The 24,949-nt window shown below is 45.3% G+C and overlaps 2 protein-coding genes across 3 annotated transcripts in view; both read right to left on the bottom strand.

Annotated features, from left to right (window-relative positions):
- The window catches only part of mvb12ba (multivesicular body subunit 12Ba), a 97,964-nt gene extending 76,250 nt beyond the window's left edge, over positions 1-21,714 (bottom strand). The window contains exon 1 of the mRNA XM_088392570.1: positions 21,590-21,714. The gene's annotated coding sequence lies outside the window, so the exon portion shown is untranslated. The remainder of the gene's footprint in view (positions 1-21,589) is intronic.
- The window catches only part of LOC148390109 (SWI/SNF-related matrix-associated actin-dependent regulator of chromatin subfamily B member 1), a 77,075-nt gene continuing 69,202 nt past the window's right edge, over positions 17,077-24,949 (bottom strand). For both annotated transcript variants that reach the window (XM_088392558.1, XM_088392559.1), the window contains 2 exons: positions 21,590-21,721; positions 17,077-18,167 (listed from right to left, as the gene is read on the bottom strand). In XM_088392558.1, the coding sequence (XP_088248684.1) occupies positions 18,128-18,167; positions 21,590-21,721 (172 nt within the window). In that variant the 3' untranslated portion in view covers positions 17,077-18,127. The remainder of the gene's footprint in view (positions 18,168-21,589; positions 21,722-24,949) is intronic.

Genomic DNA, 24,949 nt, shown 5'->3' with positions numbered 1-24,949 from the left:
GCTTTTTGAACAAGAATTGTGATTGAACTCAACCAATCTGTCTAAGTCTAATTTCTGCTTCAGTGTCTTTGCATTTTCCTAAATCTGAAGAAATCAAACGAGCACGCAGTGAGTAAATTGGATAACAGGTGATTGGCAAAGGCTTTTGCCGTGAGGCGCAGATAACGCGCTCCCTAAATTGTGGACAGAATCCAGCAGTACTCATGTCTTTTATATACCCACTCTGCGGTATGAATGCTGCTGGAAAACTGAATGCCCCCCCCCCCCTCCCCAGGGATCAATAAAAGTCAAAGTCAGCTTTATTGTCAATTTCTCCACATGCCAAAGACACACAAAGAAAGTGTCTGTCTGTCTGTCTGTCTGTCTGTCTGTCTGTCTGTCTGTCTGTCTGTCTGTCTGTCTGTCTGTCTGTCTGTCTGTCTGTCTGTCTATCTATCTATCTATCTTGATGACAACACCATACTGCTCTGGAGTGTAAATTTTGAACAGCTTCTCAGTACAGTGTAAAATAATATCAAAGAACCGGTTTGACACAAATAAATTGTCTTTGAATCTCCACATAACAAAGTTCATACTTTGGCACCAAACACATCAAACACGGAGTCAAAATGTTTGTCGACTTTATTGAAATAGACAGCATAAACGCAATAAAAAATGTCTGTGTTGTAATTGATGTAAAAATCTGCTGAAAACACCACATAGAAAATATTAAAAGTAAAACATCTAAATACATATGTATTTTTTTTTTATAAAAACAGGAATCTTCTAAATATTGAATCAGTATATACATTTCCTATTACTCCCATATCTGACTGATCTGACTTAATGTGTGGACACATGGTGAAATACATGTGAAACGTGTGTCTATAAGATGAAAAAGAAAAGCTGCACAAATTTTCAACCATTCAAATTATATAGAACCAACCAATAAAGCTATGCAAACTCCTGATATTTTGGTATTAATCGTGTTCTGCCCTCCGTATGTTTTGTAATGAAACGTCACCATTTTCTATTTAATAGTTAAGCGCGCCCTCCTGTGGACGCTTAGTGTAAGTGTTTTACTCAGCACGAGACCCACAGACGGATCAGTTATACCTACTGTGGATGTACGAACTGGATCTTATACTTCAAACGTTGTTGCCTTGGACAAGATTTGTCCGTAAGTCTTATGAACTTATGTTTTTTCTGTCTTTACTTTTGTAAACGATTCTATGTTAATAGAATCGTTCGCTCGCTGTCTAGCTGGTGTAAAAGTAGACGCTTCAGAGTGAGGATAGCACAGTAAAACAATAGCACAGCAGGCACAAGCACCAGGAGACACATCAGCACCATGAGCCTACGTTCAGGAAAAGTGTGTCATCAGGATGTTTCAGAAGAGGACAATATTCCCGACTTACATGAAACAAGACAACTGGACAGTAAAATGGAGGCAGACGTTACGGTGAACAAGGATAACGCAAGCAACACAGATTTACAAGCTAAGTCTACACGCACGCATACATCCACACATTCATCAACTAGTTCTGCGGCTCTAAAAGTACGAGCAAAAGTAATGGCTGCACGTGCACGGATGGCATATTCAGAAAAGGAAGCTGCCATAGTGAAAGAGAAATCTGAACTAGAGGCTAATTCACATGTTTTAAGCTGTCAAAAAGCCGTTGCAATGGCGGAAGCAGAGGTTGCAGTTCATGAAGAAGAGGAGGGACTTTCGAAAACTGAACTGAGCCATTTGTTTGTGGGAACACCAGCCAACGCACAGCAGAGTATGTACGAAAACACCAAAAATTCTTATGAAGGAGTCAAAATACAAATTGAACCAGTTGTTGATGACAAAGCTGCACGTGAATGATGTGAAAAGTCTATGAACATAACGACAGAAGACAAAAGAGCACGCTGCGCACAAAGTGAAGCTGTTAAAATGGAGCAACAAACACAAGAAGAGAGACAATATCCTACCAGGCTGCATCCATATGGCAACCCTACAACACCAACAGACATACGGGATGTTCAGGATATTATTACAAGGTACCTAATCCGTCGAGATATGTTAAGCACAGGACTCTTGAAGTTTGATGATCTTCCTGAAAAATATTGGGTGTGGAAATCATCCTGCCATTAGAGACTTAAATGTTACAGCTCAAAAGGAGCAAGATTTAATGATAAAGTGCCTTGGAGATGAGTCTGGTCAGCAAGCTAAAATAATTCACTCAATTCACATTTTCAATCCAATTGCAGATTGTGATCTTGTGTGGCAAAGACTCGAGGAATGCTACAGGTCTCCGGAAGTAGTGGAAAACACACTATCAAAAAATATTGAACATTTTCCTAAACTTAGTGACAAAGATAACACAAAGTTAAGAGAGCTGAGTGACATACTGCAAGAAATTGAATGTGCCAAAGATTGTGGATATTTACCAGATCTCTCATATCTGGACACGGCTCGAGGAGTTAGCCCGATCGTAGAAAAACTACCCTACAGTATGCCACAGGAAAAATCCAGGAAAAATGGATTGCAATAGGAGCAAAGTACAAAGAGGACCACAGAGTCGCCTTTTCCCCTTACAACGTCTTCAAAGTTTATAAGACAACAAGCCAAAATTAAAAACGACCCGAGTTTCTTCATTACATTTCCTGCCAACACAAGCTTAAAAATTGAGAAAAGCTTCAAAGGCAATGACAGGCGAGTGATAAGCGTCACAAAACAGATTTACCTGCGGATTCTAGTTTTTCTCAACACAGTTACAAGAAGCTCACAGAAAGTCCTGACAAGCTATGTCCATTACACATGAAGCCACACCCACTTAAAAAGTGCAAAAGCTTCAGAGCAAAACCCATAGAAGAACATAAATCATTTCTTAAAGACAACAGGATTTGCTTGAAATGTTGTGGCTCTACTCAACATTTAGCAAAGGACTGCAAGGTGGGGATAAAGTGCACAGACTGTGGTAGCGATAGACATTTATCAGTGCAGCACCCAGGTCCACCCCCTACTCAAGTTGAAAACACTGAAGCTGAACAAAGTGATGGCGGGGAGACACAGGAAGTAAGTGTCTCTGTTGTCTCTAAATGTACAGAAATTCGTGGTGATGCAGAAATCTCACATTCATGCTCAAAAATAAGCCCTGTGCTCGTCTATCCAGACAGTAAAAGAGAACAGGCAGTACAGATGTACGCAGTACTTGACGAACAAAGTAACAAGTCATGAGCAAAGTCCCAGTTTTTTGAACTTTTTAAGATAAAGTCACCTTCAGACATGCACAAGCTCAGAACCTGCTCAGGACTGTCAGATAATTTTGGCAGAACTGCAACTAACTTTGTTAATGAGTCAGTGGAATGTCGAGTCAAACTCCCACTCCCAAACCTGATCGAATGCGACATGATTCCTAATGATAGGAGAGAGATCCCGTCTCCAAAAGTTGCCATGAAGTTCGCACACTTGCAGAAGGTAGCAGACAAAATACCTGCAGTAGAAGAACAGGTACCTATTCTTCCGCTCTTGGGGAGAGACATTATACAAGTGCACAAAGTCAGAGAAAGAATCAATGGGCCACACAGTATGCCATATGCACAGTGTTTAGACCTGGGTTGGGTTATAGTTGGAGAACCCTGTCTCGGGAGGACACACAAGCCCACTAACGTCAATGTGGCGGCTGTGGCTCAGGCAGTAGCGTGGGTCGTTTAGTAACCGGAGGGTTGGCGGTTCGATCCCAGCTCTGTCACATGTCGTTGTGTCCTTGGCCAAGACACTTTACATACCTTGCCTCCAGGTCGCCATTGCAAATGAGAAAGTGTTCTCAATTGTCTTACCTGGTAAACATTGAATAAAGAAAATAAATTTAAAAAATGTCCTCAAAACCCATGTTCTTCAGAGCGGCCGTGCTTCTTACCTTAGCCCATGCCATAACAGCATTAAAATCTGATTGCAGCCAGCAGCAAAATGACACACGTACGCCTCAACGGGACAGTGAATACAGAGGCATCCATAAACTAGGACAAATAGTTTTTGAGAGAACGAGATGATGGCAATCCAGCAATGTCAATAGAGGACAAAGACTTTGTTGAGATTTTGGAAAACAAAGTGTATCAACCCCTCCGCGAGTCGTCACCTTATCGTGGTGGAGGGGTTTGCGTGCCCCTATGATCCTAGGAGCCATGTTGTCGGGGGCTTCATGCCCCTGGTAGGGTCACCCATGGCAAACGGGTCCTAGGTGAGGGGTCAGACAAAGCACGGCTCACCCAAGCCCCTTATGATGAAAACCATAAATGGACTTTGTTTTCCCTCGCCCGGACGCGGGTCACCGGGGCCCCCCACTGGAGCCAGGCCTGGAGGCGGGGCTCGAAGGCGAGCGTCTGGTGGCCGGGCCTTCGCCCATGGGGCCCGGCCGGGCATAGCCCGAAATGGAAACGTGGGTCCCCCTTCCCATGGGCTCACCACCGGTGGGAGGGGCCGAAGGGGTCGGGTGCAATGTGAGCTGGGCGGCAGCCAAAGGCAGGGACCTTGGCGGTCTGATCCCCGGCTGCAGAAGCTGGCTCTTGGGACATGGAATGTCACCTCTCTGGCTGGAAAGGAGCCCGAGCTGGTGTGCGAGGCAGAAAGATTCCGACTAGATATAGTCGGACTAGCCTCCACGCACAGTTTGGGTTCCGGTACAAGCCCTCTCGAGAGGGGCTGGACTCTCTTCCACTCTGGAGTTGCCCACGGTGAGAGGCGTCGAGCAGGTGTGGGTATACTTATTGCCCCCCGGCTGGGCGCCTGCACATTGGGGTTCACCCCGGTGAACGAGAGGGTAGCCTCCCTCCGCCTTCGGGTGGGGGGACGGGTCCTGACTGTTGTTTGTGTCTATGCACCAAACAGCAGCTCAGAGTACCCACCCTTCTTGGGGTCCCTGGAGGAAGTGCTGGAGAGCGCTCCTTCTGGGGACTCCATCGTTCTACTGGGTGACTTCAATGCTCACGTGGGCAATGACAGTGAGACCTGGAAGGGCGTGATTGGGAGGAACGGCCCCCCTGATCTGAACCCGAGCGGTGTTCTATTGTTGGACTTCTGTGCTCGACACGGATTTTCAATAATGAACACCATGTTCAAACATAAGGGTGTCCATGTGTGCACTTGGCACCAGGACACCCTAGGCCGCAGTTCGATGATCGACTTTGTAGTCGTGTCATCGGATTTGCGGCCGCATGTTTTGGACACTCGGGTGAAGAGAGGGGCGGAGCTGTCAACTGATCACCACCTGGTGGTGGGTTGGCTCCGATGGTGGGGGAACGTCTGGCAGAATCTCCTGTCAGGAAGAGCTTCAACTCCCACCTCCGGCAGAGCTTTTCCCACGTCCCGGGGGAGGCGGGGAACATTGAGTCTGAGTGGACCATGTTCCGCGCCTCCATTGTTGAGGCGGCCGACCGGAGCTGTGGCCGTAAGGTCGTTGGTGCCTGTCGTGGCGGCAATCCCCGAACCCGCTGGTGGACACCGGCGGTAAGGGATGCCGTCAAGCTGAAGAAGGAGTCCTATCGGGCCGTTTTGGCCTGCGGGACTCCGGAGGCAGCTGACAGGTACCGGATGGCCAAGCGGAACGCGGCTTCGGCGGTTGCTGAGGCAAAAACCCGGGCGTGGGAGGAGTTCGGTGAGGCCATGGAGAATGACTTTCGGACGGCTTCGAGGAAATTCTGGTCCACCATCCGGCGTCTCAGGAGGGGGACGCAGTGCAACGTCAACACTGTTTACAGTGGGGATGGCGTGCTGCTGACCTCGACTCGGGACGTCGTGAGTCGGTGGGGAGAATACTTCGAAGACCTCCTCAATTCCACCTACACGCCTTCCATTGAGGAAGCAGGGCCTGGAGACTCTGAGGCGGATTCTCCAATCTCTGGGGTCGAAGTCACTGAGGTAGTCAAAAAACTCCTCGGTGGCAAGGCCCCGGGGGTGGATGAGATCCGCCCGGAGTTCTTAAAGGCTCTGGATGTTGTGGGGCTGTCATGGCTGACACGCCTCTACAACGTTGCGTGGACATCGGGGACAGTGCCTCTGGATTGGCAGACTGGGGTGGTGGTTCCCCTCTTTAAGAAGGGGGACCGGAGGGTGTGTTCCAATTACAGGGGAATCACACTCCTCAGCCTCCCTGGTAAGGTCTATTCAGGGGTGCTGGAGAGGAGGGTCCGTCGGGAGGTCGAACCTCGGATTCAGGAGGAGCAGTGTGGCTTTCGTCCTGGCCGTGGAACAGTGGACCAGCTCTACACCCTCGGCAGGATCCTCGAGGGTGCATGGGAGTTCGCCCAACCAGTCCACATGTGTTTTGTGGACTTGGAGAAGGCGTTCGACCGTGTCCCTCGGGAGGTTCTGTGGAGGGTGCTTCGGGAGTACGGGGTGCCGAGCCAACTGATAAGGGCGGTTCGGTCCCTGTATCACCGATGCCAGAGTCTGGTCCGCATTTCCGGCAGTAAGACGGATTCGTTCCCAGTGAGGGTTGGACTCCGCCAAGGCTGCCCTTTGTCACCGATTCTGTTCATAATTTTTATGGACAGAATTTCTAGGCGCAGCCGAGGCGTTGAGGGGGTCCGGTTTGGGGACCTCAGCATCGCGTCTCTGCTTTTTGCAGATGACGTGGTGCTGTTGGCTTCTTCAGGCCGTGATCTCCAGCTCTCGCTGGAACGATTCGCAGCCGAGTGTGAAGCGGTCGGGATGAGGGTCAGCACCTCCAAATCCGAGTCCATGGTCCTCGATCGGAAAAGGGTGGAATGCCCTCTCCGGATCGGCGATGAGATCCTGCCCCAAGTGGACCCTGTACCGGTCCGTTGTGGTGAAGAGAGAGCTGAGCCAAAAGGCAAAGCTCTCAATTTACCGGTCGATTTACGCTCCTACCCTCACCTATGGTCACGAGCTATGGGTCGTGACCGAAAGAACGAGATCTCGGATACAAGCGGCCGAAATGAGTTTTCTCCGCAGGATGTCCGGGCTCTCCCTTAGAGATAGGGTGAGAAGCTCGGTCATCCGGGAGAGACTCGGAGTAGAGTCGCTACTCCTCCACGTTGAGAGGAGCCAGATGAGGTGGCTCGGGCATCTTATCAGGATGCCTCTTGGACGCCTCCCTGGGGAGGTGTTCCGGGCATGTCCCACCGGTAGGAGACCCCGGGGACGACCCAGGACGCGCTGGAGAGACTATGTCTCTCAGCTGGCCTGGGAACGCCTTGGGATCCCCCGGGATGAGCTGGATGAAGTGGCTGGGGAGAGGGAAGTCTGGGAGTCCCTCCTAAAGCTGCTGCCCCCGCGACCCGAAGAAGCGGAAGAAGATGGATGGATGGATGGAAAGTGTATCAAAACAAATGCAACAGCTGGGTAGCCCCGTTACTATTTCGTTCACCCAGACCACGGCTTCCAAATAACAAAGAGCAAGCTCTCCAACGCCTCAAGTACCTGAGAAAAAGACGAGATCGCAACCCTGCAATGGAAAGAAAAGAGACAGAATTGGACTCTTTCTTACAAGAGAAAGGATGCACATGGCTGTTCAACTTGCCACATTCTTCACATATAGGTGGCTCATGGGAGAGACTTATCGAAGTAGCAAAGCGTTTTCTGGACGGCATGTTCCTGAAAGCTTCACATATCCAACTCACACGTGTTAAGTACATTCATGGCAGAAATTAGATTAGATTAGATTAGATTAGACTCAATTTTATTAATCCCTTGGGATTACTCCTTCAGGGAAATTCTGTCTCTGCATTTAACCCATCCCCATGTGATTTTAATCCATCCCCTGGGGGAGAGGGGAGCAGTGAGCAGCACTGGTGCCGCGCTCGGGAATCATTTGGTGATCTAACCCCCCAATTCCAACCCTTAATGCTGAGTGCCAAGCAGGAAGGCAATGGGTCCCATTTTTATAGTCTTTGGTATGACCCGGCCGGGGTTTGAACCCACAACCTTCCAGTCTCAGGGCGGACACTCTACTACTAGGCCACTGAGCTGGTATAAGTTATGGCAATAATGAACGCAAGACCACTCATATCAGTACCAACGAATCCCGACAAACCAAGCCTTCTCTCTCCAGCAACGCTCCTTACACAGAAGACCAACGCCTTATCTGCACTTACAGGAAGCTTTGCACCTCCGGACCTTTACTCAACGCAATGGAAACAAGTACAGTGTTTGGTGGACTCATTCTGGAAACAGTGGAGAAGTGATTACACTACAACAAAAGAGAAAATGAACTAATGATAAACCAAACATAAATGTTGGTGATGTCGTGCTACTGAAGAATGCTCTTGCACACAGGAACGACTGATCAATGGGAAGAGTTGTAAAAACATTCGAGAGCAAGGACAAGAAAGTTCGAAAAGCCGAAGTTAAACTTGTAAAAGATGGAAAGATGTTTTTGAGACCTATTGCTGATATGGTTTTGCTTTTGTCAAATACCGTCTTTTTCGGACTAAAAGTCGCTCCGGAATATACGCCGCATTAGGCATAAAATGCCTTATAAAGTGGAAAAAAAACATACATAAGTCGCTCTGGAGTATAAGTCGCATTTTGGGAGAAATTTATTCGACAAAATCCAACACCAAGAACAGACATGAACGAGCGACAACAGGCTAAACGATAGGTATGCTAACGTGACATAAACACAAACGAAGAGCTGAGAACGGGCCTGACGTAACATTCAGAGTTATTCAAATAACTATTCCATAAATAACACGTTTATCACACTATCTGTGTCACTCCAATTCATTAAATCCATCGATCGTCCTTTATGGGAATGATGCCGCGTATGCGCCGCTGACGTCTAAATATTGTAAATATTCCACAGACCCATACAACGATATATAAAGTATATATCAAATAACTATCATATAAAGAACAATATTGTCAAACCATCTGTGTCACTCCAAATCATTAAATCCATCTATCAAATTCCTCCTCCTTTGTCAACAACGCCGCGCGTGCGCCGCTGACGTCAGCCTCATCGTTATTCCACAGAGAAGTATATAACTACTATATTGTAGCGTTAGCAAGGTACCAGGAAAGACGTGCATTTGGTAAACGGCTCTTTATTTAACAAAACAAGAGTTCAACAAACCAACAACTACTGAACTGTAACGATAAAAACATATACAAGTTGCTACACGAAATAAAATATATCAAATAACTATCATATAAACAACAATATCAAACCATCTGTGTCACTCCAAATCATTAAACCCATTGATCAAATTCCTCATCCTTTGTCAACAACGCCGCGCATGCGCCGCTGACGTCAGCCTTGTCGTTATTCCACAGATCTAATATAAAATATATATATATAATAAAAGTATATAATATATACATATTGTAGCGTTAAAGTACCAAGAAAGACGTAGGTTTGGTAAACGTCTCTTTATTTAACAAAACGAGTTCAACGAGCCAACAACTACTGAACTGTAACGATAAAAACATATCAAAGTCAAAGTCAGCTTTATTGTCAATTTCTTCACATGCCAAAGACACACAAAGAAACCGAAATTTCGTTCCCCGCTATCCCACAATGACAAGACATGGCACACAATAGACAATCAAGTAAACAACAGCGTGCTGAATAAATAATTAATAAATAACACAACAAATAAATAAGAGGAGCAAAAAAGAGCAAGTGAGCGTACAGCAGACATTCCAGAAAATAGCGCAAAAGTGCAGCATGCTACGCAGAAGGGGGTAGCGAGTTAAGGGTCCTAACAGCCTGGAGAATGAAGCTTTTGGCGAGTCTGGTGGTCCGGGAGCGCAGGCTCCTGTACCTCTTCCCAGAGGGCAGAAGGTCAAACAAAGAGTGAGCTGGGTGACTCACATCACTCACAATCGTGGTTGCCTTGCGGGTGAGATGGGAGGTGTAAATGTCCTTCAGGGAGGGGAGCGAAGCACCAATAATCTTACCAGCCGTATTCACTATGCGCTGCAGGGCCTTCAAGTTCTGGTCAGTGCAGCTACCACCCCAGACAGCGATGCAACTGGAGAGGACGCTCTCAATAGTGCCACGGTAGAACTACCTGAGGAGCACATGCACGCCTGAGTTTCCGCAGGAAGTACAGGCGGCGCTGAGCTTTCTTTGCCGGTGACGCGGTGTTTGCCGACCAGGAGAGGTCCTCACTGATGTGCACCCCCAGGAACTTGGTGCTGCTCACCCTCTCCACCACAGCACCGTCGATGATCAGCGGCTGGTGTTTTGCATGACCCTTCCGGAAGTCAACAACGATTTCCTTGGTCTTGTTGACGTTCAGCAGGAGGTGGTTGTCCCTGCACCACGTGGTCAGAAGGTCAACCTCCGACCTGTACAGAGTCTTGTCGTCCCCCGTGATGAGACCCACCAGAGTCGTGTTGTCAGCAAACTTCAAAATGCAGTTGTCGCTGTAGGTCGCAGTGCAGTCATGCGTCAGCAGGGTGAAGAGCAGTGGACTGAGCACGCAGCCCTGGGGGGCCCCCGTGCTCAGCGTGATGTTGGCGGCGATTTTGTCGCCAACACGCACCACCTGAAGCATCTGACAGAGGAAGTCCAGTAGCCAGTTGCAGAGGGAGGTACTGAGGCCCAGCTCATCGAGTTTGCAGATGAGTCGCTGCGGCACAATGGTGTTGAAGGCAGAGCTGAAGTCCACAAACAGCAACCTCACATATGAGTCCTTTCTCTCCAGGTGGGTGAGGGCCGAGTGGAGGGCAGAGCAGACGGCATCCTCAGAGGACCGTTTGGCACGGTACGCAAACTGGAAAGGGTCAATGGTGGGGGGGAGAACGGATTTGATGTGCTCCATGACAAGCCGCTCAAAGCACTTCATGATGATGGGCGTCAGGGCCACGGGGCGGTAGTCATTGAAGCAGGACGGTGCAGGTTTCTTCGGCACAGGAACGATGGTGGCAGCCTTGAAACACGAAGGGACGATGGCCTGCTGCAGGGAAACGTTAAAGATGGCCGTGAAGACACCCGACAGCTCGCCAGCGCAGTCCTTCAGCGCACGACCCGGGATGTTGTCAGGGCCCGCCGCTTTACGGGTGTCAATAGCGGCAAGCGCCCTCCTCACTCTGTTGACAGAGAGGCACAGGGGCTGCTCGTGTGGGGGGGGGGGAGTGGTCTTCAGCGGGCAAGTGCTGTTCTGGGCGTCGAAGCGGGCAAAGAAGCGGTTAAGATCGTTCAGCAGACGGACGTCACCCTCACAGCTCCGCGGCGCGGGCTTGTAGTCCATGATGGTCTGAATGCCCTGCCAAAGGCTCCGTGCGTCCTTGCTGTCCTTGAAGTGGGTGGAGACCTTGCAAGAGAACGCCTTTTTCGCTTCTTCAAGGTGCTACACGAAATAAAATATATCAAATAACAATAGCATAAATAGTTCACCGCCACACGGCCCCAAGCACCGGCGTGGACTTCCAGACGTGTGGCGGTGTGGACTTCCATCCCCGGAGGTGGCACTTCCAGCCACGAAGGTGGCTGGGACCTACGTAGAGTAGGACCGGGCATGCGTAAGAGCAGTGTACGAGCCCCATCCACCGTCCCCGGACAGCCAGCTGCCGAGCGCCGGCCCCCGACTTCCATCCACGGAGGTGGAAGAGAGCTCCGTATAATAGGACCGGGCGTGCGTAAAAGCCATAATAGTTTTTCAAACCTTCTGTGTCACTCCAAATCATTAAATCCTTCAAACTCTTCATCCTCCGTGTCATTTACAAACAAAGCTGCTAATGATGCCGGTAGTACGTGGGGCGCTTCATCATCCCGTGATCAAATCTTTTGTCCTTTATGTAAACAACCGTCGCGCCGCTGACGCCACTTGCAGTTCGAACTACAGTAATCCCTAGCTACATCGCGGTTCGTTTATCTCAGTTTCACTTATTTATTTTTTTTAATTTTGAAAATTTCCGAAAAAAAATCACATATAAGTCGCTCCTAAGTATAAGTCGCCCCCCCACCCAAATTATGGGAAAAAAACGCGATTTATAGTCAGAAAAATACGGTAGATTGTGATTGCTAACCTGTTATGTTTTGGGAAAAATTTTAGTGGTACAACTGTATTGTACCTGGCGAGGAGTGTTCTGCCCTCTGTATGTTTTGTAATGAAACATCATTTTCTATTTAATAGTTAAGAGCGCCCTCCTGTGGACGCTTAGTGTAAGTGTTTTACTCAGCACAAGACGCACAGACGGATCAGTTATACCTACTGTGGATGTACAAAGTTGATGTTATACTTCAAACGTTGTTGCCTTGGACAAGATTTGTCCGTAAGTCTTGTGAACTTTTTTTCTGTCTTTACTTTTGTAAACGATTGTATGTTAATTTTATTTACATATCGAAGTTACGTTAGCCAACATGCTACAAGCTAACGGTTGTTTAACGCGGTGTTTCTTTATTTTGTATTTTCAGTTTTACAATGGTCTTAAGAGGGCAATGGTTTGAGGCGATTCCTCAATAAATCAGCATTAAAGACAACGAAGTCTGATTATTTGGCGCATCATTCCCTCACTGTCTAGCTGGTGAAAAAGTAGACGCTTCGGAGTGAGGACAGCACAGATCGATACCAAATAAATAGTGGCGCCAGTATTGCTGATACTGATAATTTTTGGTTGAAAAATATGCTAATTTAAATTGCTTGTTCTATTAAATAACATTGTGCAAATTAAGCATTCTTGTTGGGTTCTTAACCGTGCCAAGCTACCATAAAAAAACATACCTGGATCGTTGTTTTACATTGCAATGTACAAAGTACAGGGCTCCTTGGTTTACGACGGCCTAGAGTTATGTTGTTTCGTGTTTACGACACTAGTTGGTGCGCGCAGCGGAAGAACACAGGGCGAGAGAGGCTGTGGACCGGGGAAGACGGCATTACCCACTCACATGGCATACGCCATTTTGGACTGTTGCATCGTCTCTTTCTTACAACACCTGTCAACCAGGAATAAAGGTAAGAAATTGTTTTCTTACTTTTGATTACTGTACTGTTGCATTTTATTACTGTTCAAACCTACACCAAAATTTGTTTTACGTCGCCGCGTAGGAACAGATCGCCGTCGTAAACCGAGGACCCCCTGTAGTAGTAATCTGCATATTCTTAGTCTCTACCTCTCAAATTCGTTCAGTCCAGACACACTTCCCTATCTTGTTTTAATATGATTCATTAAATAAGCAAATCAGTACAACCTTATTTACCGTTCTTAGGCTTTCTAATGCCTAACAGAAAGAACACAAGAGAAATAATTGTACACTCTGCTTGCAGGTAGTTTACTTGGAGTTACCTTTGAGCTATTTTCATTAAGACAGACTATTTTACGACGTGCCAGAATAAAAAAAATCCATAACTGTACACAGTAATTATTTGAAAATAACTGAAATCATAGAGCCCACGACTCCGTGGGACAAGCGGTATAGAAAATGGATGGATGGATGGATGGATGGATGGATGGATGGATGGATGGATGGATGGATGGATGGATGGATGGAATCACAGAAATAAGTGTGAAGGATCTATACTAGCGGATGGGCGGATGAACGGATGGGTGGACGAAATTTCCCAAATGTTCTCGCTGTCTCCCCGATGTATGTGTTGTTGAAAGATAGGCAAGGTATTTCGTGTATTACATCTCATTTGTGTTTTGGATTTATCTTGTCCTTGGGTGTAACTAAAACTTGTCTGAGTTTTGTGTGTAGCATGACCCGTGGATTGATGTTCTATTTATTTTTTGTATTTGTGTTTGAGACAAGGAAAAGACATCAGAAGGACTGTGAAAAAGGGACCACCAACAGAAAAACAAGCAATAAAACAACAAGCCAAGCAAGAAAATCTCAAATCAGCCCTATTCGATCATTGTAAGAGAAAAAAAATAAATAAATCACATTGTGGACTGGAACAATGGCAGGGTCATATGTGCTGGAAGCAATAAACACCACCGCTGGATCAGAGAGGCCATCGAAATCCGCAAGCAAGGTCCCAGAAGTATGACGCGAGATGAGGGGGCCCACACCCACCCTGTGTCCAAATTTACAGGCTGCATCCTCAAAGGCCAGTTTTCTGGCTACATGATGTCATTTCTGGGCGCAAGCGCCCCTGCTGTCTGGCCAAACCAAGAACATAAACAACCAGTAAGACACGCCACTTCCCCATCTTGTGACACTTCTGAGGAAGGCGACAGGAAGTAGCCAAAACATGTAAAGCAAAGATAAAACTTTTTTTCTGTTTGACCAAAATAACCATTTAACACAGTAAACGGAAAGGACAGTATGAACCTTCACAAACGATATGTTCTTCAAAATTACTCATGGTGGATTGCTTGAACGTTGATTAAGTTTCACAGCTATATTTATTAGCTATATTTATTATACAATTGAAAGCTATGACTGTAAGTCATCTTACCTCAGTTATGTTCAAATTAATGTTACTTGAATGAGGGGGCCAGGATCGGGTCACAAGACAGTCTCCAGTATCCACATGAGGCAGGTCTGGAATTGGGGCCCGCAAGTATAAAAGCTGATGCCACTTCTTGTCTTTCTCTCTTGTCTCTGGACGTCTCTTGCCTTTGGTCCCTCGGCTCCTCTCTTGCTGTGACTCTCCTGCCCTGGGCTTTGGCCTTTTATGACTCTTTTGGAATGCCAGAAGGCTGGGGCCTGTTCTTTTGTTTTCCCTGCTAGCACGCTGATAGGCTCATCCCAAGACTAAGTTGCACATGGTTTTTCCTTCTTTTTTTGTTCTGAGAACTATTTTTCTTTTGCCCTTGGCTGTGCGCCAGCACTGTTGGTCATGTTGCTACTGGTCTATTAAGACTAGGAGAGTGGGTTCTCCACATGTAAAACGGATGCGTGCCAGAATCTCTCCGATGCCCACACAGGGCCGGACACTGCAACAGCCAGGTGTGAAACCATCTCCTTCCTTCTTGGCTTGGCCAGCTGACTGCAGACCCACTCCAGAACCGCTTGCAGCTCATCCATCAAAAAAGACAATCAGTGAGTGGAACTTATCAAGGTATAAACTATCCATCCATTCATCCATCTTCTACCACTTATCTGGGATTGGGTCACAGGGGCAGCAACTTTAGGAGGGACGCCCAGACTTTCCTCTTCCCAACCACTTTGTCCAGCTCATCCCAGGGGATCCCAAGGCGTTCCCAGGTCAGCTGAGAGACATAGTCTCTCCACCACCTCCTGGATCGTCCCTGGAGTCTCCTGCGGGTGAACATACCCAGAACATCTCCCAGGGAAGGCGTCCATGAGGCATCCTAATGAGATGCCCAAGCCACCTCATCTGGCTCCTCTCAACGTGGAGGAGCAGCAGCTCGACTCCGAATCTCTCACAGATGACTGAGCTTCTCACCCTATCTCTAAGGGAGCACGGTGGAGAGAACTCATTTCAGCCGCTTGTGTCTGGGATCTTGTTCTTTCGGTCATGAACCATAGCTCATGACCATAGGTGAGGGAAGGAGCGTAGATCGACCGGTAAATCAAGAGCTTCGCTTTTCGGCTAAGCTCCCTCGTCACCACAATGAACCGGTACAGAGTCCGCATCACAGCATAAGCTGCGACCGATCCTCCTGTCGGACTCGCGCTCCATCCTGCTCTCGCTCGCAAACAAGACCCCAAGATACTTCTCCACTTGGGGCAGGATCTCATCCCCGACCCGGAGAGGACATTCCACCCTTTTCCAACTGAGGACCATAGTCTCAGATTTGGAGGTAGTGGTTTTCATCCCGACCGCGTCATACTCAGCTGCGAACCGCTCCAGTGAGAGTTGGACAACGGTGATGCAGGGACCGAACCAGCTTTCTCAGTGGGTTTGGCACCCCTGACAGAATTTCTCGAGGGACACGGTTCAACGCCTTCTGCAGGTCCACAAAACACATGTGGACTGGTTGTGTGAACTTCCATGCACCCTCGAGGATCCTGCTGAGGGTATAGAGTAGGGGTGGCATGCGGCTCCTTGCCTAGTTCCATGCGGCTCCTTTACGTTCATATCAACCATTTTTTTGTTGTTGTTGTTTTGTGCGTGTTCGCTTCGCTTGAGTTCAATATGGTATATTCGTCAAACGCTGCGTGTTTGCTTCGCTTGAGTTCAATGTGGTATTTTTGTCAAACGCGCATGCGCATGAGGTGAAATCCCGCAAAGGAGGAGGGGCAAACCCATTCAAGGAAACAATTGTCAATTTCACTCTCAAAATGGCAGGGAAAAAATGCACAGCTAAACGTGGCCCATTTAAAACCAAGCAGCCTGGGGGCGATAGTTCATGTGTGCTCAAGTGTATGATGTGGCTCTTTGTGGTAACACAGTAAAACATGTGGCTAATAGTCTCTGACTGGTTGGCCACCCCTGGTATAGAGCCTGTCCACTGTTCCACGGCCAGAACGAATACCACACTGCTCAATCCGAAATTTTAACTCCCGATGGACCCTCCTCTCCAGCAATCCTGAATAGACTTTATCGGGGAGGCTGAGGAGTGTGATTCCTCTGTAGTTGGAACACACCTTGCCATTCCCCTTCTTAGAAAGGGGGATCACCACCCCAGTCTGCCAATCCAGAGGCACTGTCCCTGATTTCTACACAATGTAGAGGCGTGTCAGCCAGGACAGCCCCACAACATCCAGAGCCTTTAAGAACTCCGGGCGGATCTCATCCACCTCCGGGACCTGCCAACGAGGAGTTTTTTTAATTACCTTAGTGACTTTGAAGCCCAGGCCCTGCTTCCACAATGAAAGGCGTGTCGGTGGAATTGAGGTCTTCGAAGTATTCGCCCCACCGACACACGAGGTCAGCAGCACACCGTCTCACAGTGTTAACGGTGCACTGCTTCCCCCTCCGGAGACATCGGATGGTCAACCATAATTTCTTTGAAGCCGTTCGAAGGTCATTCTCCACGACCTCGCCTAACTCCTCCCACACCCTGACTGTATCTGAAGTCTCTGTTACCTTTTGCAATTTTCAAAACTTATGTATTTTTATTCTGCAGATGTTCTTGGTTCATCATTTTGTTCTTTACTACTCCTTCAACAAGGGCAAAATCAACATGCAACATACTGTTTTTGTCTTCATTTTTAACCACAGAAATTCTACTTAAGTCCAATAAACGACTATAAATGCATGCTATACAATATATAAAAAAACAAGTTTGAGCAAGTGTTTTTATTTCAATATAAAATAAAAACGTTTTACAAAAAAAACGAGTACAGTGCCACAAGTAAAAATGCCCATAATTATCATTTCAACAATTTTGCCATGTAATAGCATACAATATGTGTTAACACATGCAACTAATCATTCCATTGATCAATGGCCTCTACATATACACATCTTGAGCCTAGCTGGAATCAACATGCAGAGTGCTCATTATTTCTACCATTTTAAAAACAGCAAATAAGGCCACCAATAACAATTACACAGTTTTTTGGGGACTTATCGGCCATTCTACACACATTTTGTAATACAAGTATTTTGAACAACAAATTTGGCTTGCTCAGTGTTGAAATACTATATGATATATAATCAACATTAAACAGTTTATCAGGTAACCTAGCTTCAAGCACTTACATGATGTATGCAAATTAAATGCAAATTAAATGAGGTAATGAGTAAAACTATCAATGCAAAAGTTTAGTTCTCAATAGGGAATTACAGATGTTTTTTAGCTAGTTTATGAAAACTTATCGATTTGCAGAGAAATACATGTGTGGATAATACAAATTGATGCATCAGTTACACCAACTACATAATATATTCATGGCGTTGTCCATGCATGTGTAAATATCCTCAATAATATATTGGTCCTCGTAGAACATATTTGGGTGACAGATAGGTAAAGTTCATACGGACAGATTTTACACCAATTATCTTAAAATATTGATCATTTGCACCATAATCAAAATGTTTTGGCTATGGTCATTGTCCGAAGACGTTTAAATCCTAGATAACTGAAACCTTTGTTGCTGAAGAGTTGTCACATTTTATCCTTGAATCACATTTTATCCTTCAAATGCAATTGGTATATCTGGTTATATGTGGGTCTTTTGTTCCAAAATGATCATTTTCCTCAAAGTGTGAGCACTGACTACATTGAGTATATTTATGGTGTGTGCATAAATGCATGTGTGAGCATTCTCAATAACTTTTGGGTCTCCAGAGGTTGTCTTCCAGATCATCAGCCATCACTTCAAATTTCTTTCTACCAGGATGGAACAGTGTTGGCCAGTCGTCTCATACGTCTACAAAGACACGTTACATTCCAATATGTACAATTTGCAGAATAATACAAATATTTAGGCTATGGTCATAGTTCAAAACTTTAAACAGATTTATTGTTGAAAATATGTTAACATTTATCATTATTTATCACAGGGTGGGGGACATTTCAGAGGTAGTCATATGTGAACCGTTTGTTCTGAAATCTGTCATTTTTCTTACAGTATCAGAAGATTGTTGGCTGGAGCTGTGGTGTTCATCTTGGCTTGGCAAAGTATTTTTTCCATTAAAAAGAAATCTCTTAACTTGCTGACAGTTGCAGCTGTCATTCCAGCCTTCATAAAAAAACAATCAACATACGTAGTATGACATTTCCCTTTACTGGGAAAAAAATATTGTTTGAAAAAAGGAAGCCTAAAACCAATGATTGAATGGAGTTGTAAGACGATACATCTGTATAGTTGAAGTTAGAAGAGAGAAATCTCTTAACTTGCTGAGAGTTGCAGCTGTCATTCCAGCCTTAGCCTTCATAAATAACAGTCAGCATAGTATGACATTTCTCTTTACTATTAAAAACTATTGTTTGAAAAAAATAAGCCTAAAACCATCGATTGTACAGAGACTGAACTGCCCTTATCAAAGGGTTAGGTGCCCCATACTCCTGCAGCACCCCACACAGAAGTCCTCGAGGGACACAGTCGAACGGCTCCTTCAAGTCCACAAAACACATGCAGACTGGCTGTGAGAACTCCCATGCACCCCCGAGGACCCTGCCGAGGGTGTAGAGCTAATTCACTGTTCCACAGCCAGGACAAAAACAACAATGAGCCGCTTGAATCTGAGATTCGACCTCCCGATGGACCCTCCTCTCCACCACCCCGTAATAGACCTTACCAGGGAGGCTGAAGAGTGTGATTGCAGTTGGAACACTCCCTCCGATCCCCATTCTTGAAAAGGGGAACCACCACCCCGCGTCTGCCAATCCACAGTCACCGACCCCGATGTCCACGCGGTGTTGTAGAGGCGTGTCAAACAGGACACCCCTACAACATCCAGAAGCTTTTTTGCTTGACAAGGTAAATCACACTTCAAGTCAACTTGCAATGCACCGATACCCTCCAGCGGCTAACAAGAAACACTACGTGTTGTAAATTTTGATCTAATGATTTGTAAATTCATAAATGATACATATACCATTTCTACTTTGCGGATCTTCGTTTATCGTGGGTGGTTATTGAATGCATCGCCCACGAAAAACAAGGGATCACTGTATACAGTACACACATGCTGCTTCCCCCTTCTGGGACGCCAGATGGTGGACCAGAATTTATTCTAAGCCATCCGGAAGTCCTTTTCCACGGGCTTGCCAAACTTCTCCCAAGAGTTTTTGCTTCAGCGACTGCCGAAGCTGTGTTTTGTTTGGCCGTCAGCTACTTCCAGAGTGTCACAGGCCAAAGCGGCCCGGTAGGACTCTTTCTTCAGCTTGTCTGCTTGCTAGCGGGTTGGGGATTGCTGCCACAACAGGCACTATATCCGGTCAGACTACCTTACGGCCACAGCTCTAATCGGCCACTTCAACAACGGAGGCACGTAACATGGTTCACTCAGACGATTGTCCCCCGCATCCCCCAGGATGAGGGCAAAGGTCTGCCGGAGGTGGGAGTTGAAACTCTGACAGGATTCTGCCAAATGTTCTTTGCAAACGCTCACAATATGTTTGGGTCTGCCAGGTCAAACCGGCATCTTTCCCAACCATCTGAGCAAACTTACAACCAGGTTGGGATCGGTTGACAGCTCCGCCTCTTTCTTCACCAGAGTGTCCAAAACATGCGGCTGCAAATCCAAGGACACAACTACAGTAGATCATCAAACTACGGCAAAGGTGTCCAGGTGCCAAGTGCACATATGCTTGAACAAGGCGTTATGGACAATCCATGGCGCATACAAAATCCAATAACAAAACACCACTTGGGTTCTGATCGTGGGTTAGGGTTAGGGGCGAGCATGACTATATCCGGTCAGAACCACTTTGCCTTGCACGCCAGAGAGATGACATTCTATGTCCCTAGAGCAGTGGTTCTTAACCTTGTTGGATGTACCAAACCCCACCAGTTTCATATGCGCATTCACCGAACCCCTCGTTAGTGAAAAATAATTTTTGGGAAATTCAAGACATAGATGATTTTTACTGGTGCACAAAATGAGCCATGCATGAACATCACCTTGCTCAAAGAACAAAGCCAACACTATGCATGACCTCACAACAAATTACATACTGGCAAATCAGAATTTACACAATAAATTAGGTTTCTGTCGAACCCTTGAAACCGACTCACCGAATCCCTAGGGTTAGATCAAACCCAGGTTAAGAACCACTGCCCTAGAGCTAGTTTCTGTAGTCGGGGATTGAACCGCCAAGGTTCCACTCCCTTTGGCAACTGCCCAGCTCATTAAAGCACCCGATTCCTTTGGCCCTCCCTCAGGCGTTCTCCCCGTCAAGCCCCAACCTCAGGCCTGGCTCCAGAGGGTAGCCCTGGTGACCCGTGTCCAGGAAAGGGAAAACGTCAATTTATGTTATTCATCATATGAGGGCTATGAACCATGCTTGGTCTGGTCCCTCACATAGGGACCTGTTTGCCATGGGTGATAGATACTGCCAGCGGCATACAACCTCAGACCATTTAGCACCCAGGATCATTGAGACACGAAATCCCCTCCACCACAGTAAGGCTGATGAAGGGCGTGGCAGCTATATTGTCCAAGATATTAAGTAGCATGACTAATTTCTCATTCACTGGCATCCTCATAGAGGGAAGCCTACAGACCAAAATATTGGGAACATCTCGGATTCTTGTCCCTGTGCATCCACAATGAGCCTTATTGACCAAAATATTAGGTCCACCCCATATTCTTGTTTGCAGGCATCCCAGTCATATTCACCAAAATATTGGGTGGACCTAGGATACTTTTTTTCTTACTTGAGTTCTGGTTTCTTCGCTTGCTTCTTTCTTACTTCCTTGTTTCCATAATTTCTATGTTCTTTGCTTCCTAGTTTCCTTGCTTCATTTCCTTGTTTTCTTGCTTTATTTCTTTGTTCCCTCACTTTTGTCATTCCTTGTTCCTTCCTTTTGCAGTTTATTCATGTATCCATTATCTGAACCGCTTATCCTATTCCACTGTTTCTATTTAACCTCTCAGCCTTTACATGCAATTGCTCCAGAAATGTAATTCTGTTTACATATGACGATTCAAAATAATGCATTATGCGTGATTTGCTTTTGCAGGCCACATAAAATTATGTGGCCGGCCAGATCTGGTCCTTAGGCCTTGAGTTTGACACCTGTGCGATAAGTTATGTCACGTTTGGAATATCAATGTGAACCCCAATTATATATGCACATACTGTGCACACAGTAAGCCCCAAGTGTGAATCCATGTGCCTCACCTTGTGTTTCTGTCTTGGTCTCGGATCTTCTTCTCCATTTCAGCATCTGTGAGTGTCTCCAACAAAGGACACCACTGGTCTGCATCACCTGTGTTACGAATGGCAATCTCTACTGTTGGGAGTGGGTTCTCACTGCAAGCAATTCAGAAAACAGTCCAATCACAGTTTATCACAATAGTGGACTTGTGGTGAGAATAACAGCAGCTTTAAACGCAATGTTGTGGCCTATTTTAGGGGTACCCACAATTTTTCAGCATGCAAGCTACTTATAAAATGACCAAGTCAAAATGATCTAGCCACTAGAAAAATGCAAAACATCTCTACTATCAAATATATTGAGGATTCTTTATATGTACAGTGTATGACAATGTAACTTACAAAATCATATGAGCCAACATTGTACAACACAACGTAATTCACCATGAACATTTTTTTGTAATTACTTGACTTGACTTTGATGACTTGCACCGAATTAACCATGGATCAATAACCAGGACGCTAGCTGCTGACAACCAGCCTCAAGCACACATTCAAGTTTGATTTTAGCTTTTTCATTCAAGTTCATTCAGTTCGAAAATGCCTCTCTACATTTCCCTTCTTTGGTGCTGCAATTATGGCAGATGAGGCAAACCCACTTTGAAAATGACATTGTGAAACAAAGGTTCACCTCCTACTCCGTACGAAAGTGATCCATTTTTGTCTTCTTCCTTGGTTCAGTTCCGCACTCATATTTGATGACAAAAGCTTTCTTTAGTTAAAAAGAAAAAAAACTCGCTGACGAGCTTGTTAGTTTGCTACACTGAGCGCCGTTGTTTGTGTACGTGCAGTGCCCTAGTAAATGTCAAAAAAATTCTGTCATCTGACGCTACGTTCGTCAAACATGGCGCTGCACACTGAGGGGTATACAGAGTGCATTCAAAAATCGGTGTTTCCAACCCAAATCTTTCCAAGTGCCTGGCTGCCCTGTTAATCAATCAAGGATGGATGATAGTCTGACATCTATATTTTTTAATGTCATGCGATCTACTATTACTATCTTTGCGATTGACTAAGTACGGCCACTATTACTACTACAAGTACCATGACTACAATTATAAGTCATATACGTACGACTCCAAGTACTAAAAGTACTACTGCTACAGGTACGACTACTACTACTACCACAAGTACTCTTACAAGTTATTAAGCATAACTACAAATATTACTCCAAATATCGTATTTTCCGGACTATAAATCACTCCTGAGTATAAGTCTCACCAGCCATAAAATGCATAATAAAGAAGAAAAAAGTCACACCGGAGTATAAGTCGCATTTTTAATTTTTTTTAAATTTATTTGATAAAATCCAACACCAAGAACAGACATGAATAGGCAGCAACAGGCTGAACGGTACGATATGCTAACATTACATCAACACATAGACAAGGAATTGAGAACGTGCCTGACGTAACATATTAAGAGTTATTCAAATAACTATAACATAAATACGTTTATCAAACCATCTGTGTCACTCCAAATCATTAAATCCCAAATATGACGGTAATAAATTTGAACGATGTTTTACTTATTTAATTGTGGTCTATATAAAGTGGAACAACGCTGCTTTTGTCTGAACTCCTCGTTTTGATACCATCATATGTCCCTCTTTTCTACTTGTTCTGAGGTGCGGCTCAGAGCAAGCCGTTTTGGTCCGGTCTCTTTAAATGCAAATGAGATACTTTACAACCCAGGACGCAAGATGTGCGCCTCCCTTTCCGGTCGTTATATTTGCATTTTTTTTTGCCAAAGCAGCGTTAATTTTTTTTTTTTTTTGCTTTATTCAAACGAGGTAGCGTTTATTTGCGCCGCAAACTTTTTAATTGATTAAAAGATATCAATGACAGTAGACTAGTCCATACAACCATACATGACACATAATAAAATAAATCTCACAATATTTATGAACGGTTTGTAAACAAGCACTGCATTCAAGCTACGAAGTAAGCTAATGCTAGCGCTAGCGTTAGCGAGAAACTAACGAAGGCATTAAACACTGTGTCACCCAAGAATAATACAGCACCTTTGAGGCAATTCATCTGATGCAACTACTCAAAATACACCCACAAGAAGTGAAACACTTATTGATACACAATGTATGTATGTTAATAATAAAGGGTGACACTGCTTCATAGATTTTCACATATCGCGGGTGGTCTTGGAACCAATTATCCGTGATAAACGCGGGATTACTGCAATAGCCAATGCATTTTTTCAACATTTTGAAAATAATAGGAAATGTTACAATTTATTTTGTTTTCTCCTTTCATTTTCACCTTATTTTTACATTTTCACATTTGAAATACCCACAAAAATAGAGGATTATTTTTTGTTTTAGCTCTACTACTCGGATTAAAACAAAAATCTGTTGACAAAGTTTTTTCAGGACAAATCATATTCCCCGTTCATTTAAGTGCTATGACCCACATAGACAGCAGTTCCTTTTTGCCAAACAGTTGCGTATAAAAAGTTTTCATGTAAAAAAAGAGTATAGTGTGTACAAGCCCTTAGCGCAATAGACCTAGTTTTCTAATACAGTATTCAAAGACTAAGAAAGTTTCAATCCAATCCACATTAATATCCCAGACCATTTTTTAAAGAAGAGGGTAATGTTGAACAGATTTCTATTGTAGTTTGCTCTTACAGTGAGGCAAACAATTATTTAGTTAGCCACCAATTGTGCAAGTTCTCCCACTTACAAGATGAGAGATGCCTGAAATTTTCATCATAGATACACTTCAACTATGAGAGACAAAAGGGAAAAAAATCCGGAAAATCACATTGTCTGATTTTCAAGGAATTTATTTACGAATTATGGTGGAAAATAAGTCAAAGTCAAAGTCAGCTTTATTGTCAATTTCTCCACATGCCAAAGACACACAAAGAAACTGAAATTTCGTTCCCCGCTATCCCACGGTGACAAGACATGGCCCACAATAGACAATCAAGTAAACAAGTAAACAACAGCGTGCTGAATAAATAATGAATAAATAACACAACAAATAAATAAGAGGAGCAAAAAGGAGCAAGTGAGCGTACAGCAGACATTCCAGAAAATAGCGCAACAGTGCCGCACGCTACGCAGAAGGGGGTAGCGAGTTCAGGGTCCTAACAGCCTGGAGAATGAAGCTGTTGGGGAGTCTGGTGGTGCGGGAGCACAGGCTCCTGTACCTCTTCCCAGAGGGCAGAAGGTCAAACAAAGAGTGAGCTGGGTGACTCACATCACTCACAATCGCGGTTGCCTTGCGGGTGAGATGGGAGGTGTAAATGTCCTTCAGGGAGGGGAGCGAAGCACCAATAATCTTACCAGCCGTATTCACTATG

Source organism: Syngnathus floridae, chromosome 12 (assembly GCF_059516105.1).
Source record: "Syngnathus floridae isolate MCC-2025c chromosome 12, RoL_Sflo_1.0, whole genome shotgun sequence".
NCBI classification, from domain to species: Eukaryota; Metazoa; Chordata; class Actinopteri; order Syngnathiformes; family Syngnathidae; genus Syngnathus; species Syngnathus floridae.
Note: the sequence above shows the minus strand (reverse complement) of the source record. Positions and strands in the feature narration are given on the sequence as shown.